This window comes from Labrus mixtus, chromosome 4 (assembly GCF_963584025.1).
Source record: "Labrus mixtus chromosome 4, fLabMix1.1, whole genome shotgun sequence".
NCBI lineage: Eukaryota > Metazoa > Chordata > Actinopteri > Labriformes > Labridae > Labrus > Labrus mixtus.
In genome coordinates, this window is record NC_083615.1 from 18438566 (window position 1) to 18455751 (window position 17186).

Consider the following 17186-nt stretch of genomic DNA (forward strand, 5'->3'; position numbering starts at 1 on the left):
ACCTCTCACATCTCAGCTACAAAGCCTTGACTCACAAAGCTCTCATCACAGCCCAGGACCCCTCTCACCCACTCATCCCACTCCTCTTTTTACTGCCATCAGCTCAGAGATCCAGGACTCAGACCTGGAAGAGGGAACGCTTCAAAAAGAGCTTAGGTCCCTCGGCTGTTGAAGCTCTTAATAGGTCAAATAAAGTATTGAATTGTATTTCTATTGCCATTCAATAGCGCATTAATGTACATGGTGGTTGGTCGTCAGCTGTAGTCTTTGCGGTGTGTTCAAGTGGAACTTTTTGGCCAAGGCAAAGGCGACATAGAATTGTAGGGGTCGAGGTAGATTTAAGATACTTGTGTTTGATTTCTCAAACATAATTTCTCTTGAACATCAGAGGAAAAATTAAACCTTTCTCAAACTCAAACTCAGGATCGTTGAAACAAAGAACGATGCTAAAAAGCTGCTCAGTACCTGTTGTAGTGGTCATCGGGGTATCTGCCATACTCCACCTCATAGTCAGATCTGAGGAAACCAAGAAGGAGACGAAGGTTAGGATAAAGAAACAGCTTAACGATCACTGAGAAACACTGTACGAGAAGTATTGTAGATCGCCCTGAAACACACGGACTGTGCTGCATTAAAACCTGTAAGGTTAAATTCAGCCCGGTCTGCGTCGCTATGAACCCTCACAGCTTTCAAGCAACAATGACTGGAGGTGAGACTTCAAACATTTCAGGGCGTGTGCAGTGTGTGAGGAATAAATAGGGATCAAAAGCGCGTCCGGATTTTACGGTAAGTATTGTTTGAATGCTAAAAACATGCCTAAGTTCAAAATAGGGGAACTTTAGGAAACATGCAAGATAAGATAACAGCATCTGAATTAGGGATGACCTGATACCGATACCAGTATTCTGCATTGGTCCGATGCCGCCTTTAAGTACTCATACTCTTACTCGTAAAAACTACGCGGATACAACGGCACCGATACCTCTTTACGGCGGGCGTGCACCTCTTTTCAGTTGAGCGGGTAGGCAGAGAGATGCGAGATGTCAGCGGTGTGGAGATATTTCAGCGTAAACGATGACGACAAAAGAAGAGCAGACTGCAAACTTTGCACGGAGTGTAGCTGACGCGGTGTCAGTCGGACGTAAAATTTTTGGACATTTTAAGCATTCGGCATTAGCCTACTCCCGCCTGGAAGACATTCAGCTGCAGCTCAACCAGCCCATAAGAAGACTCCAACAAGACATGCAGACGCGCTGGAATAGCACGTACTACATGCTACAGTCTCTCCCCGAGCAGGAGCGGGCTCTGGGAATATTTGGCTCCGAATATGAACTCCCCGACAATCTTACAGCGCACCAGTGGACACTTCTGGAACAAACTTTGTCTGTTTTGGCTCCGTTTGAGGAGTTAACCCGAAAAGTGAGCTTGTCCGATGCTTTAGCATCAGATGTAATTCCTGCTTTGACCGTGCTTCAGAGACTTTTGACCAAAGAAACAGACGGGGATCAGGGCATTGAGTACTCGTAACAGTACTCGGTATCGGTGAGTACCCAAATGTAAGTACTTGTACTTGGTTTGCAAAAAAGTGGTATCAGTGCATCTCTAATCTGAATGGAATAAAATAAAAACACAGCAGAAAAACACAGAAGAAGCTTATAATAAAATAAGGGGAGAAGAGAGTGGAACAGAGGAGCCAGTACAGTACAGAAACAGAATATAAAACAAACTAACACAATAACTAGATCAGACATGACAATGTGAGGGGATTATCTGAGTCAGTAATCAATGAATAAATCCATCAAATCAAACCCTCTGACACACTGCAGCAGTCTGGTGTCTCTGGAGCCACTCCACAGGCCAAGCTGGACCGAGCAGATGGTGTTCAGACCGACGTGTCGCGGTGCCAAAGAGCCTGTGGGCAAGGCAGCACACAGGCCCAGATCTGGAAACCCAGCGCACCCAGACACTGTTTAACTGGGTCAATTAAACCACCGGGAGCAAGTTCTCAAATCACACATTTAGGCTCAGTACGGGTACCTAAAAACATACCTCACACCACAGGTTAGAAAGGAAGAAGCCCACCCAGAAACAGAAGTTGAAGGGTATCATGACACCTAACCACATGTATAAGAGGAAGACACACACTCTAAAATAGACTCTGAAGGGTTTGACTCTGAAGGGTACCTTGAGACAGTTGCTAAGGGAACTCTAAAATACCCCACTAGGGTATCTTGAAAAATAAATCTGAGTACCTTAAAACAGAGACAGAACACACTGAATGTCCTTTAAATGTCCTTTATCTGGCTAAAAGCAGCAAAACAACAGACAACCTTCATCAGCTTTGTGCTGAAACGTTAAACGATATTGAAGGTCTCTGCAAGAGTGATTCTAAATATCCACATCGTAATCAAGGAGGCATGGATCTGTAGTATTCAGCTCCAAGTGATGTCACTGTGATTGTCAAATTGTGCACATAACTCTCAGCTGTTTATTGAAGATCTTGTTGCCGACATTTAGACAATATTTCAGACCAGAAATGGCGAGCAGCCACGGGAGGACAGCTAACGTTAGCCGACATCACTCGCATCAGACATCTGCCGTGTGATTTTTTTAAAAAGCTTTTAGATTTAGAGTTCTCCTCACTCTCTGTCCTTCACTGAGGACGAGTTTAGAAAATAATAGAATCAATTAAATCTAAATTAAAGTCTGGCAAATCGTGGGGCTTTCTTTAAATTGATTCAAACAGGAAGGAGCCCGGCCACAAGAGATTTTGTCTAACCTAGCAACAGTAACTAAGGAGGGCAGGGCTTGACAGAGGCTTGCTTCCTGGTGAGGCCAGGGCTTACTCTGTCGACGTGATCTCTTTTGTTTAAAGTACAAAAACAAAAAGAAACAGTCTGATGCACAAAAGATCAACACAATGTTTGAATTGGTTTATCCTTAACTTAAATAATTCAAATTTAAAGTGCAGTCATTTCAAGCAATGACAGCAAGAGATTATTTAAGACGTTTTAAAAATCAGTAGGAAAAGTTGAGGATGTTAGCGCAATGTTTCATTCAAATGTAAATAAAACCTTAAAGGGACAAGAGATCTAACAACACACACACACACACACACACACACACACACACACTCACACACACACTCACACACTCACACACACACTCACACACTCACACACACACTCACACACACACTCACACACACACTCACACACACACACTCACACACACACTCACACACTCACACACACACACACTCACACACACATCCTGCAGCAGCAGCACGCCTCTCTAACAGGACTAATACAGTAAAGAAGGCGGGAGGAGCATCATAGAGATGAAGGGTCGAGACTCCGGTAGAGAAACAGCTGATCCGGTGCCAACATTAATTTTCCTTCTCTGTTGTCTAAACATTCGTATCCTCTCATTCATCTTCTTCAGCCGTGACGTGTATTAAGCAACGTTTGACGTCGTTATCGATCCAGCCTCTCAGCTCAGCGGTGCGTTTCCTATCGAGCCCTGTAGGAGTGAACCTTTAAACATGACTATTGATCCTCTCTAAATGACTCTTTCATGGCTCACTCTGCTGTTTTATCTGTGCAGTTAGGTCTGATGTTACAGCGCCTGAGAGGACGCTCCTCGCTGTGGGTATGAACACATCACAGAAGCAAAACAAGCCGCCACTGAAGGCGTCTTGAAACAAGCAGGAAAACGTCCTCCAGGCTGGTTTGGATGTGATGTATTAAATCAGCACTACAAGGATTTAAAGAAGCTTGCGTTAAAGGAGTTCAATGAAAACCATGTTTAGCTAGAATCTCGTTTGAGTGTTTTATAAATCCCCAGCAGACAGAGAGTGAAGCCTGAATCACATGACCACAGAACCGACCTTTTCAGGCACTTTTCGGGCGAAACATCAGAGAATACTTCAAATTTAAAGAGACAGTCAGAGTCTCGGTCCCCATTGTTTAAACATGAACCGTATAAAAAGCTGGACGATATGACGGCTCCTGAAAAGTGAAGCCAAAAACATTTGGAGCTCATCCTCCTGACTGGCTTCAGTAAAGGTCTTAAGCTCCGCCTCCTTGATTCTACATTTGTTTCTGTGTATATAAGACAGAATCACAGACTGTAAATATGAATGTTTGAAGCCTGAGTGAGGTCACCCGTCTGTTCCTGCAGGGGGCGCTGGTGTCCCATCGATGGCGGTCTCCAGGCTGGAAATGCTGTCTCAATCTAACTTTCAGTCAACCTAACGACAGACTGAGAGCTGGAGCTGAGGCGGGTTTTAAGCCTCCTAACAAACCATTAAACCGCGCCCACCTGTCAATCAGGTCAGCTACACACCTTGTTGTGAATAACTCTTATCCTTCATCAAATCAAAACTGATGAGTCATCAAAACATTCACCCCCCGTACAGTGTGTGTCGATAGAGATATGAGCTAATCAGACCTATTTGTTTTTTTGAACCAGGCTGTAAACATGTTAATCTCTGCTGTAAAAAATTACTTTTTAGAATGGGTGTGTATGTGACTTCCTGTGCTTCAGCAGCCAGCCTCTAGTGGACACTCGAGGAACTGCATTTCTGCATCGGCTTCATTCTTGCCGTAAAAAGGTTGGGTAAAAAGTCGTAGTAGGGGGATGAAAATACAAAAAAATACAAAAGTTTGTATAAGTTAAGATAAAAAATGAATAACATATAAATACTTCAGCCGAGGTTGCGTCGGTGTTGCTCTCATGCTCACGGTGAAGAAGCCCTTTCAGGTGCCAATAAAGCATTTAATTTGCTCAGCGCTGTCCTGCTGCAGACTCTAATGGAGTTATTAGAGAACTCAGCGGCTGCTCTCCTGATGGGACTAATCACACAGCACAGAACGTCGATAAACAGCAAAGGCCAACACTCTTACAGAGAACAGGAGGAGATCGATGAGCTGCTCAAACATCCTTTAGAGAAGTGATACGAGAATTCTGCGGAGGGGGGGGATGAAGGGTGAGGGGAGTAAACATGGCTGAACTAAACCAAAACGCAGCAACATGAGAGGAGACACGGCGAGGAAATGATGAGGAATTTGCATTTATATAGCTGCTACTTAACGCTAACCCCCCTCAGACACTAATGACAGCATTCAGCACCAGTAACCCCCCCCCCCCCCCCCCCCCACACACACACACACACACACACACACACACACACACACACACACACACACACACACCTGCTCCCTATAAGTACGAAAAAGCATGTTTGTGTGTTCATCCATATTCATTTGTTCTGGCGGCAGGTGAGAGCACGCTGAGCTGTTTGGTTTCGTCTCCCTCGCAGCAGCAACGGTGTGCTTCTTTTTCAGACACACACACACGCACACACACTCCTCCACATCCATTTATTCTGATTTACCGCTCACCCTCACCAGCCTGCTGCAGTGTCATAAATCAGCGGCGGCGTACTGTAGCGTGGCTGCGGTGAGACGGCGGTTAATGGGCCGTTCAGCCATGTTCCTGCCATCCTCAGGCAGCTCGGGTCAGGTGACCTCAGGCTCCGGTGAGCACTGAGGCCCACAGAGACTTTGAATCTCAATACGGGAACTAAAGCAACGCTGGAAAGAAGCGTTTACTTTTTTCTGACTTTTAAATTCTATCCATAGTTTGCTATCTCAGATGTGATACCTGAAGAGAAACACAAACAAAAATGACCTCCTCACATCAGCAAGAATCGCAAAATTTCATGCAAGACCTCGCTTGTCGCCTGGTCTATCTGCTGCTTGTGGGCGTGAACCATGCAGGTGTGAACCATGCAGCTGTCAAGCAGCTGTCAATCACAGCAGATCATACACCATGAAGGTCAAACAAACCTTTTATTTAGGGCACATGGGTCAAGATTCAGAAACGACATTACAAATATCTCACACCAAATGCTTTCAAAGTGAGATATCAGAGCACAGTTGAAGTAGCCGCCATGTTGTTTTAGGTTTGAACGCTGGGTTAAAAAGCCTTTCCTGTCAATCACGGGGCGAATCCAGAATATCCAATCAAACGACGGATCGTGAAGCTCACATCACACTCATTTGATTGTTGTTCGCTGAAGTTCAACTTTTGTCCCACCTCTTTCTCACGTCTCCTGCCTGCACCTGCTCGCCAAGCATCCCATAATCCTTTGCCGTACTCGCATGTCGTGTCCAATACAAAGGGAATGGGGCGCGAGAATAGTCGCGTATATTGTGGCCGGTAACAACCAGGAAAAAGGGATCCAGATAATTTTTTTCTGGATTAAACATTTTGAAGAACCGGGTCCTGGGTTCTTGTTATGACGATTGTGTCATCGCTACAACCACCGCCGTCCTCATTCATGCACGGCCTGCTCCGACCTCTACCTCAGCGGCAAGGAAATGTGGACAACAGGAACGTGAGGAATACAAAGGAGAAAATCCTTCCTGCATCTTATCCCATAAGCGTCTGGAGATAACACTAATAATGATTGATTGTGATTTTTAAATAAATGTCTTAAGATATTTTTTGACTTCAGACAAATAAACTCGCTGAGAATTGAAGGTTTTTTTGTTTTTTTTTGCAGTGCGCTCCAATAAGACGATCTAAGAAATATTCCTGCAGTTTCTCGGCGCTCCAGATAAGAGCGACAGAAAGCGTCAGGGTGCTTCTGCTGGTCTTTCTTTATCTGCATTATAATCTTAATAAAATTTAAATGGAATTGCTTTGTCAGCATGTAAACACGATCAGAGGTGATGAGCTGAAACAGGAAGAAAACACGACTGCAATCACAGACGACAGCATTTACATTTAAACGAGGACGCTGTTTGGGTTTCTCAATTTACCCTCCCCGACGGTGTGTGTGTGTGTGTGTGTTCGGAGGGTTAAATGGTTTTTTGTCGTCTTGTATTTTTTCCCGTGCAGCCTCTTTATTGAGCTGTTGTTTTTCTCCTCAAAGGAAACGCTGATTCATCTTTTCTCTCTAAACGCTCATCTCAGCAGGGCGATCGAGGGGACAACAAGACATAATTACAGTGTTGTGCACTCGCTCTCTCTCGCTCTTTGATTTCCCCCCGTCTGTCATCCCCGCTCTGTATCTGTGAAGTTAATCAGAAGGTGGTGAAAACACCGTCAATGCCGTGTGAACATCCACCTCTAACAAACCCACAGATCAATGAGAAAACTGTACAAACTGAGACCTGCAGGGAGTCTGGGAAGCTTCCACATCGGTTAATAAAACACACATTCAAAGAGACAGCCAACCAGCGTCCCAGCATGTCGTGTGAGTCGGAGCGCGAGGGCTGTGTTGAGGTTGACTTTCAGCGTCTTGGACTTCAGCAGCAGAGAGAAAAAAATATGCAAATATAACATTTTCAAAAATATGTTACAAATAGTTACTATTTGTGTTTCTAAAATATATCATAAGACATTAAGGAAACATGTTATGTCCCACACAACCGTTTTGGACGTCACTCGGTTTGCCAGATATGAGAGCAGTTATCAGGTCAAACCAACAGGTGTTGCAGCGATGGAAGTGGGCAAGAGAACTGGTTCAGATAGAAGTGATTGTACCCGACCTAAAAAGCCTCTGCATGTTTCTAATAAGCTCCACGAGCAGAAATGTGCTCAAACTAGGATCAATATTGGAGATGCTTTTGAAAAATGGAGAGAGGTTAGAACACAGAAAGGTTTACAGACCGATGCAGAGCTGGATAAACACTGAAGCTTCAGTGTCCACCACATGGCAACCTGTGTGAGCATCAACTCTAGAGAGGAGGGGGGGGGGGGGAGACAGCTCTCTACAATGTTTAGAATTTAGACTGTAGTACCCATTTTAAACACTAGGTGTCAGAGTTACATACTGCTCCTTTAAAGCAGCCAAACAGACAATAATCTAAGAGACACAAATATAAAACATTATTAGACAGAATAAACAATTTAGACAGCAAGTATTTGTCAAGATCGCCCACAATCATTAAAACATTGGGCAGAAGATCTACAGCAAGATGTTTCTGCCTTTAAGATATCAAAACATGTTCTCTGAGAGAGAACCGGAGATGATCTTCAATTTAAGAACCAAGTTTAAAGGGCCCATATTATGCTTTTTCTGGTTTTATATGCTCTTTAGTGTGTTTTCCATGTGTCCTGTGCATGTTTAGGCACATTTATGTGCAAAAATTCAAAGTCTGTGAAAACGCGGTTTCTCCTACATCCTCCTGTTAGCTGTAGCATTAGCTGCATGTAACGCTCGGTTCTAGCCCCCCACAAAAACAATTTGCCAGTGTGACGTCTTGTCAGTGTGATATCACTGATCTAAGCCCTGCAGCTCATGTTGCATGCCCATTAACTTCTGTAGCTCGCCCACGATATGCCGTAGCCTGCGGCTTTAGCTATTGTGAACATACTTTAGTAGGTACATAGATTAAATATACGAACCCCAAAAAGGGCATAATATGGGCTCTTTAACAACAAGCAGAGCGAGTGTCAATCCCAACAGACACCTGAACGTCACGTGTAATTCATGTGTGGAGTGAATGGAGAAAATGATTATCTTTTTTTTTTCATAATTTTATTCCTTGTAGTGTTAAATGAGAGAGGAATTAAATGCTTTGTTTGAAGTGTAAGCAGGAAAGGCTTAAAAGTGTTGGGCGCCGGTGGCCCTCCTCCTCTTCCTCTTCTTACTCCTCTTCCTCTTCCTCCTATTCCTCTTCTTACTCCTCTTCCTCTTCCTCCTCCTCTTCATCCTCTTCCTCTTCTTCCTCCTCCTCCTCCTCTTCCTCTTTTTCCTCCTCCTCCTCTTCTTCCTCCTCCTCCTCCTCCTTCTCTTCCTCTTCTTCCTCCTCCTCCTCCTCCTCTTCCTCTTTTTCCTCCTCCTCCTCTTCTTCCTCCTCCTCCTCCTCCTTCTCTTCCTCTTCTTCCTCCTCCTCCTCCTCTTCTTCCTCCTCCTCCTTCTCTTCCTCTTCTTCCTCCTCCGCCGTGTGTGTTTGTGTGTGTGTCCTGCAGTATTTCCTGTATGAACACAGCAGGTTTTGCTCCAGATGGGTTCAGCCTCCTTTTTCGGTCTGCTAATCAAACCTAACGACAGTAAACCTGCTCGGAGCAGCTGAGAAGACGTAGGAAAACATCCGCGGGTTCAGCAAGGATCCAACATTGATCAATGACAAAAGATTTACAATCAACGCAGAAGACTTGTCGGACATGTCGTCCTGAGTTTCAGCAAAGTCGGATCTTTTCAAAGTTTACTTTATGTATGACCAAAGAAACATCAACTTCACATGATCGTCAATTATCATTGTTTCTCTACCTTCTAGTTTGTGTGGAAAGAGAATGTGATTCGTCACCTTAAAGAGATAGTTCAGTATTTTTAAATCAGGTTTGAGGTACTTGTTAATGTTAAGTATATTAGCCGCAGGAGATGTTAAAGGTGTGTGACATGTTACACATAAATATATCATAAATCCAGTCTCTCCTATGTAAATGTGTCTCTGAGTCATGACTGTCTACAATGAGTGAGAAGCTCGAGTCCCGCTGGCTGTGTTGTTGTCAGAGCCGTGTTTACAAGGACGGGACGGCCGGCTCCTCCCCTTGAGTATAAAAGCTGTAAAAAAATAATGTTTTGGTAAATTAACTGTTTAGGGGGAGCAACATTAAGGAGTCAAAAACATATAATCATCAAAAATAATCTTTATTTCTAACAAAATTTAACATAAATTCAGAGGAGGGGAAAATGGTGGCTGAGGCTTCTGGTCCTGGCTGCAGATTGAAAGAGAAAGGGGAGGAGCTTGACTCAGGCTTTTGTAGTCAAGTTTGCACAATACAGTACGATGTATTGAAAAAATTCACATTCCTTTACTTTTCTGCGAGCAAGCCACCTTGTTTTTACTTCGGCACAGCACATGTGCTCCTGTTTTCTGATGATTGGTGGAGGACTTTGACTTGTTACAGAGTAACAACTTCAGATCAATCCAATCAGGGTGAATCGATTTGTTTTGCAAAGCTGCTGAGTTAATTTGTTGTTGTGTTGTTTTACTGATTAGTGCAGCAGAACTCTGTCAGTGCAGCCGCTGACCTCTGACCTTTCCCCTTGGTTTCTCACAGTAATGTTGATTTAATCCTCACAGAGCTGGATGAAGTGAGTTATTTATAAACTCTGATGAGTGCAGCCTGAACTCTTCCCTCTGCCTCTCTCTCTCTCTCTCTGTGGCTACCTGGTTCGAAATATTGGCTCTGGACACCGCCGAGTAGTGTTTGTCCAGGTTTTAATCCGTCCAGCGGCGGGCGGCGGTGGGATTTGGAGGACAGTTTGGCTTCAGTTTTCATGTAAACAGAGAATGAGGTGAAAGCGGGGGACAGCTGGACCGTCACACGCACACACACACACACGCACACACACACACGCACGCACGCACGCACGCACGCACGCACGCACACACACACACACACACACACGGTATCTACAGCCCGTTGTCTGCAAACAGTTAGCATGTGTATGGGTAATCAGCTGTTACCATGACGACTATAAGCCGTGGCTAACCATCTACAGGAGAGGCTCATTTATCACATGCTAGTTGAGATCGGTTTGTAAGGTTCCAAACTTGGTGTCAGATGGATTCATGGATTTCTTCGTATCAAACCTGAGACAGAACTCGGGTTAGACGACTTCCTGCAGCCGCTAACGATGCAGGCAAACGCTACGTCTGTTCTGAATAATATCTGCAGGGATGAACACTCTGTAGTCGGATTGTTTCTGGCCCATCAGCCCTCAAAGCAGCAGTGTAACCAGTTTGCAACAAACCAACAGCAACAAAACCAGCTCACTCTGCATGACACACTTAACTCATTAACTGCTTAGCATGAACTCAAACACAACATAGAAAACAAGACAATGTAAGGAAATGCTCAGGAGTGTAGGACACGTGTGAAAGAGGAGATACAACTCATGAACTGCAACAAAACTCCGGTGCACACTGACCTGTCGGGGGCGCTGTTTCCTCTCTTTGCTGTCGTGGTGCGACTGACTTTCAGCTCGCCGTTCATCCCGACGTCTGGAAACGAAAAAAGAACAAAAAACATAAAATCAGGTGAGACACTGACTGACTGACGCATGTGTTTCACCAACCGAGCTCAGGAAGACAACGCTGAAGGTAACACTGTCTGACACACACACACACACACACACACACACACACACACACACACACACACACCCAGCGGGCTCAGCCGGCCACCTTAACGAGGATCCTGAGACTCTAATTGGTCTCCATCTGTCAGACTGAAATTTAACGGGTGTCACATCCATGATGCTCCTCGGACTGCCTCCAAAAACATAAACATGTGTCTGTCAGTCAGAGAGACACAATAAGACACTTTGAGACGACAGGAAGAAAAGAAACTTCTTAAAGCTGAAAATGAAACTCAACTATGAATCATGTCTTCTTCATATTTATCTTAATGAAATCCAGAGGTTGTGTTACATAACAGAGAGAATTCTGTTTACCATTGATTGGAAATACAGTATTAAAGGACAAAGCCTGAGTGACGTCACCCGTCTGTTCCTGCAGGGGGCGCTGGTGTCCCATCGATGGCAGGCACTTTTCGGGCGAAACATCAGAGAATACTTCAAATTTAAAGAGACAGTCAGAGTCTCGGTCCCCATTGTTTAAACATGAACCGTATAAAAAGCTGGACGATATGACGGCTCCTGAAAAGTGAAGCCAAAAACATTTGGAGCTCATCCTCCTGACTGGCTTCAGTAAAGGTCATAAGCTCCGCCTCCTTGATTCTACATTTATTTCTGTGTATATAAGACAGAATCACAGACTGTAAATATGAATGTTTGAAGCCTGAGTGAGTCACCCATCTGTTCCTGCAGGGGGCGCTGGAGTCCCATCGATGGCGGTCTCCATGCTGGAAACGCTGTTTTAGTCTAACTTTCAGTCAACCTAACGACAGACTGAGAGCTGGAGCTGAGGCGGGTTTTAAGCCTCCTAACAAACCATTAAACCGCGCCCACCTGTCAATCATGTCAGCTACACGCCTTATTGTGAATAACTCTTATCATTCATCAAATCAAAACTGATGAGTCATCAAAACATTCACCCCCGTACAGTGTGTGTCGATCGAGACATGAGCTAATCAGACCTATTTGTTTTTTTGTACCAGGCTGTAAACATGTTAATCTCTGCTGTAAAAACAGGCTTTTTAGAATGGGTGTGTATGTGACTTCCTGTGTTTCTGCAGCCAGCCTCTAGTGGACACTCGAGGAACTGCAGGATTTTACACTTAATTTTTCAACAGCAGAGGTTATGTGATAATATGTGACCTTTAAGTAAATCACTACACAGGGTACTGGGTACGAAGCTTTACAGCAACCCATCCAAAAGTCATGCTTCAGTTTGAAAACACCAACATGAGCGACGACATATAAGTGTGTTCTTGTGATTATAAGTTTTGTATTTGTGATTAGAACAGCATTTTGTCTTTGTAGGGGTCAGAAAAGGTTTCCTTGTTGACTAAAATAAAACTTGCAGCCTCTCCGTCTCTTCCCCGATGTTTTCCGTCTCTGTTTGGATTCTGTAATTGAAATCCAAGAGCGCTCTGTCTCTCCACGACCTCCATCAGAGCTCGGTGCACGGCTCCGAGGATGCCCACAATGTCAGGCCGTGTTCGCCCGCCGTCACCCCCCTCTGAACACCCACGGCGCCCGCTGACAGTCGGCGGCAGGGTTGTTTACGGCTTCCTCGCCGGCTGCAGCTTGTAGGACATTAGTCTTTGAGAGCGGGGTTTATGAGCGCCGTCACTCACCATCTGTTAACTGCTGGGGAGCCTTTAATCGTCCCCCCCTCAGAGATCGATATGGCTGCCAGGTTGCAACGTCTCCCGCAGCGTGCAGAGCGGGTGATTGTGCATCATCGACTGAGTGATTACAGCTATTTGCTTGCTTATTGCCTCACATTGTTTGGGCGACACATCAGCTCTAGAGAGGTGGGGAAAGATGGAAGGGAAAATGAGAGAGGAGGAGAGGAAGAAAGAGTGATGACAGGACAATTTCACACCCTCACGGTTATTGGTTTTTAGGGGACAGGCTATTCGGAGTTTGGCAGAAAATCAAGCAGAGGCTACAACAAACGTTTCTGTCTGTCCATTTCTGTTTGACTGTTTGACTGGTGATATCTGTTTGCTGTAAAGTGATGATGATGCGTCCGCCTCAAACAGATTTGTGTCAGTTTAAAAGCAGAGAGATAATCAGAGACAACAGAAAGGTTTAAGGGATCAAAATCAACCTGCCAGAAACGTTTTCTGTCCTTTAAATCAGTAATAAAAAAAAAACATCAGAGAGGAATCATTTGTTTGTGCTCAGACCTTTCTACTCTGCTGTACTCATGTTTTTGAACATTTATCCTTAAACTCAAAGGACAAATCGATCGGAGCGATGAGAAGCTGCAGCAGACTGTTTAGTTTCTGACTTCAAACTACCAGGAACGTTTACCTAAAAAAAACAGGTCGCGATTAAATCAAACTTAAGTCTTCTTGCAGCTGAGTTCACTGAAGATTTAACCAGTTGCAGCTGGTCAATAGAGGACGCTAGAGTTCTGCCCAACCCACCACCCACAAGGAGAACGATGGCCGCAGGAAAAATGCAACCATGAACGCAGCGTCACTGGATCAGAGCAGCAGACCAGACAAGCATGACTCAGCAGTTTTTTTAGTTTGTCTCCACAGAGTTTAGGAAACATCCGCCTGTTAGTACGAGTGCATACGGTGTAGTTTGGTAAATATGTAAGTAAAATAGACTGTTTCCTAAGTAGAAATTATCGCAATGCTAATTCTGTTAGCCAGTTAAAGACAGAGTCAGCAGCTTTCTCCTTCAAAATAAAATACAGACTTCTCCTAAAGTGAAGCTGCTCCATCGTCCCTTATGGGCCTCCATACATGTGAGGTGGTGACTGTGTCTGCAGAGACTCTGTCCTCTGACTGGATTTTACTGTTCTGGTTTGTACTGGTTGACTCGGGACGTTTCTGGACCGAGCTGGTGTGTTTCCTCCAGCCAATGACAGCGCAGCAAGTGAGTTATGGAGTGGATACAATTTCAGCGATTGGACACGATTCAAACTGGTGACTAAGACGGACATAGCAGCGGCAAAGAACAGAAAATATAATCACAGTGAGGTGAAACACCAAGCGGATGAAGCTCGTTTGAACGAGGGTGAACCTTGTGTTGGCTTTTACCTGCAGATGCAGAGTAAGTCTGACAGGGAGGTGACAAACGCAGACGGTTAGCTTGTGCTCCCTTGCTAAATTATCAGCCTTTCGGGCACTTTGTAATGGTTTGTCAGGAGGCTTAAAACCCGCCTCAGCTCCAGCTCTCAGCCTGTTGTTAGGTTGACTGAAAGTTAGGCTGAGACAGCATTTCCAGCATGGAGACCGCCATCGATGGGACTCCAGCGCCCCCTGCAGCAACAGACGTGTGATGTCACTCAGGCTCGGTCTGTATATACGTATCGGAGTTATAACATTCACATAGCTAGAGTTTAGTCAAATAGAGTTTGTGGTGTTTTTTTTCTTTGCAGTGTTTCTCGTTCTCTTGGCAGTAAAACGTTTCAGGATGAGCTCGTCACAGCCTGATGATCTCCGCCTGAGCAGAAACGTAAGCAGCCACATTCACAGCAGCTTACAAAAAAAAAAACTCATGATGGTCGTCGTCTGTGACCGCGGACGCTGCTGAGGATGTGAGCGCTGACATTTTCATGATTTTATGGATGAATAAACAGAACCTTGAACTCGACTCGGTGGTAATGAGTGTGAAGGCTGAAGTGGAGGCTGATCTTTATCAAGGCTGGCACTGTTTTGATCAGAGAAAAGACTCAAAAAGAGTCACCTGAGATAAATGCTTTGAAATGAACCAGAAAACACAGTTTACAAGCTCTGACGCGTGCTGAGGAGATTTTAATGACTAGAAATCCTAAGTACACTTAAAATGGACCAACTCTAATGAGGTAATAAAAGAGCATAAACCTTTAAAACTTGAATAAACACCAGCCCCCCTTTGATTGGAAACCTGGGGGGCTGCAGGGAAAAGTCCTCTTATAGTCCAGCTGAAAGGATTTGGACGTTTTAGTTCACATTAGTGTAACGGCGCTTCTTGGATGATGTTGATTCTCCTCAGTTGTCTTGCCATTAACTATAACACTAAACATACTTAATTAAAGATATATATTCGGGTGTGGGTAAGTAAAAGCACGGGGACAACTTCTGCTGTGCTTCTCATACTTTTAATGTCCGTCCGTAACAGAGCATGACATATCAAGACTCCACAACAACAACAGCGACACCTTACTTGTCTTAAAGCAATATCACTCCTCCAACCGTAACCATGGGTAACCTTAAAGGCAAAGTGCATCATATCAAACAGATACTCTTGTAAAGTACAAATTGTAAATATAAATGAAATTAGCATTAAATCAAATAATATATATTATCTCAACCTAAGAAAAATAAAGATCTATAAAATAAAACTTCACAAAAATAAATCTCATCTCCATCTCACATTAGCATCTCAACTGGACGATATTGGGACCTTACTGGAAGGTCTTCCTGCATGCACATGCAGATGATCCAAAAACGCAGCTGCTCGACTGGTCTTCAACCTCCCCACATGTTGGCTGTTCCTCTCGCTCCACTGGCTCCAAGTTACTGCTCGCATCAAATTTAGAACTCTGCTGCTCGCTTACAAAACAGCCACAAAAACTGGATAGTCTCTCATCCAGGTTTACACTTCCTCCCGCCCACTACGCTCTGCCAATGAAAGGCTTCTGATCCAACCTTCACAACAGGGTCCCAAGCATAGACTGTAAATATGACTGTAAAAAAATGTTAAAGCCTGAGTGACGTCACCCGTCTGTTCCTGCAGGGGGCGCTGGAAAGCCTCTTCAGAAACTGTTACACCGCGCCTCAAAGGCCGATAATTTAGCACGGTAGAAGCTAACCGTCCGTGTTTCGAGCCTGACTCGGCTTTTCCTTATTACTGCGAGTCTTTGTCTGCATCTTAAGTATTTTTTCGACTCGGCACCTAATCAAGTGATGTGCGTGTGTTTTTCGACTTCTTCTTTTTGTTTTCTATCTCGACATCATCCTAAATGAGGGAAAAACCTCAATCACTTTCGAGGCTTAAATAAAGAAATGAAATGAAACATGAGCCAAAGTAATCAGCACCAAATTAACACAGAAATAAAAAACAATTTAGAATCTGGGAAACTTTGTCAGACACAGACACCCTTCAAAGATGATTCTTCTGCTTAGGATTTAACGATGTTGCGTCTTTTAGGTTGATGTTGGCGAGGACGACTCCCTCTCTGTGTGGAGTCTGCATGTTCTCCCCGTGCATGTGTGGGTTCTCTGCGGCTTCCTCCCACAGTCCAAAGACATGCTCGTTAGGTTAACTGCTGACTCTAAATTGTCCGTAGGTGTGAATGTGAGTGTGGCTGGTTGTCTGTCTTTATATGTCAGTCCTGTGATTGACAGGTGAACAGTCCAGGTTGTAACCCCGCCTCTCGCCCAATGACAGCTGGGATCAGCTCTGGCCCCTTCACGACCTCGAGCGGGAAAAGCGGTATAGCTAATAGAAAGGAATTAATGTTATTTGGTCGTTTGTGACCATGTTATCGACGTAGACAGGAGGAAAACATTTTGCCTTATTCAGCATATCTTCATCAATTTTGTTGTTTTTTGGGGACAATTTTTCCAAAGAAAGTTCCTGAAACAAAGTCCACTTCTGACCTATGACCCTGTTTGAGTTGTCAGCAAAGCGCTTGTTTTACACTTTAGGACATTTAGGACCAAACACGGTATCATCTTCATCACGTATTTATTTATTTTTTGTATTTTCATGTCTTTGTCTGTTTCTTTGAGCTCCTTTCAGACACACTGTTCAATCAACCCTTGGAGCGCCGACGGTGCCGATCTCTGGAGCAATTCTCTGAAGTACATTCACAAATGGCTTTTCATTCACTCGTCCTCACACGCTGCAGGGATGAAACATCACCAGGAGACATTTAGCTTTAGCTTCTCACGCAAAGGAAACTCGGGGATGGATTAGATTTTTCTGGAATTAACCCTGAAACTCTGAAGTTGACCTAATTACAGTAAGACGGTGCACACACACACACACACACACACACACACACACACACACACACACACAC

The 17186-nt window shown here is 44.4% G+C and overlaps 1 protein-coding gene and 1 long non-coding RNA gene across 2 annotated transcripts in view; both read right to left on the reverse strand.

Moving 5' to 3' along the window:
* Positions 1 to 17186, reverse strand: part of LOC132973573 (uncharacterized) — a 226488-nt gene that overhangs the window by 192813 nt on the left and 16489 nt on the right. The window lies entirely within an intron of this gene.
* si:dkey-234i14.2 (RNA-binding Raly-like protein) overlaps positions 1 to 17186 on the reverse strand; it is a 39490-nt gene that overhangs the window by 21853 nt on the left and 451 nt on the right. Inside the window, exons 2-3 of the mRNA XM_061037102.1 lie at positions 10958 to 11030; positions 466 to 516 (exon numbers count right to left, since the gene is read on the reverse strand). Of these exons, the coding sequence (XP_060893085.1) occupies positions 466 to 516; positions 10958 to 11030 (124 nt within the window). The remainder of the gene's footprint in view (positions 1 to 465; positions 517 to 10957; positions 11031 to 17186) is intronic.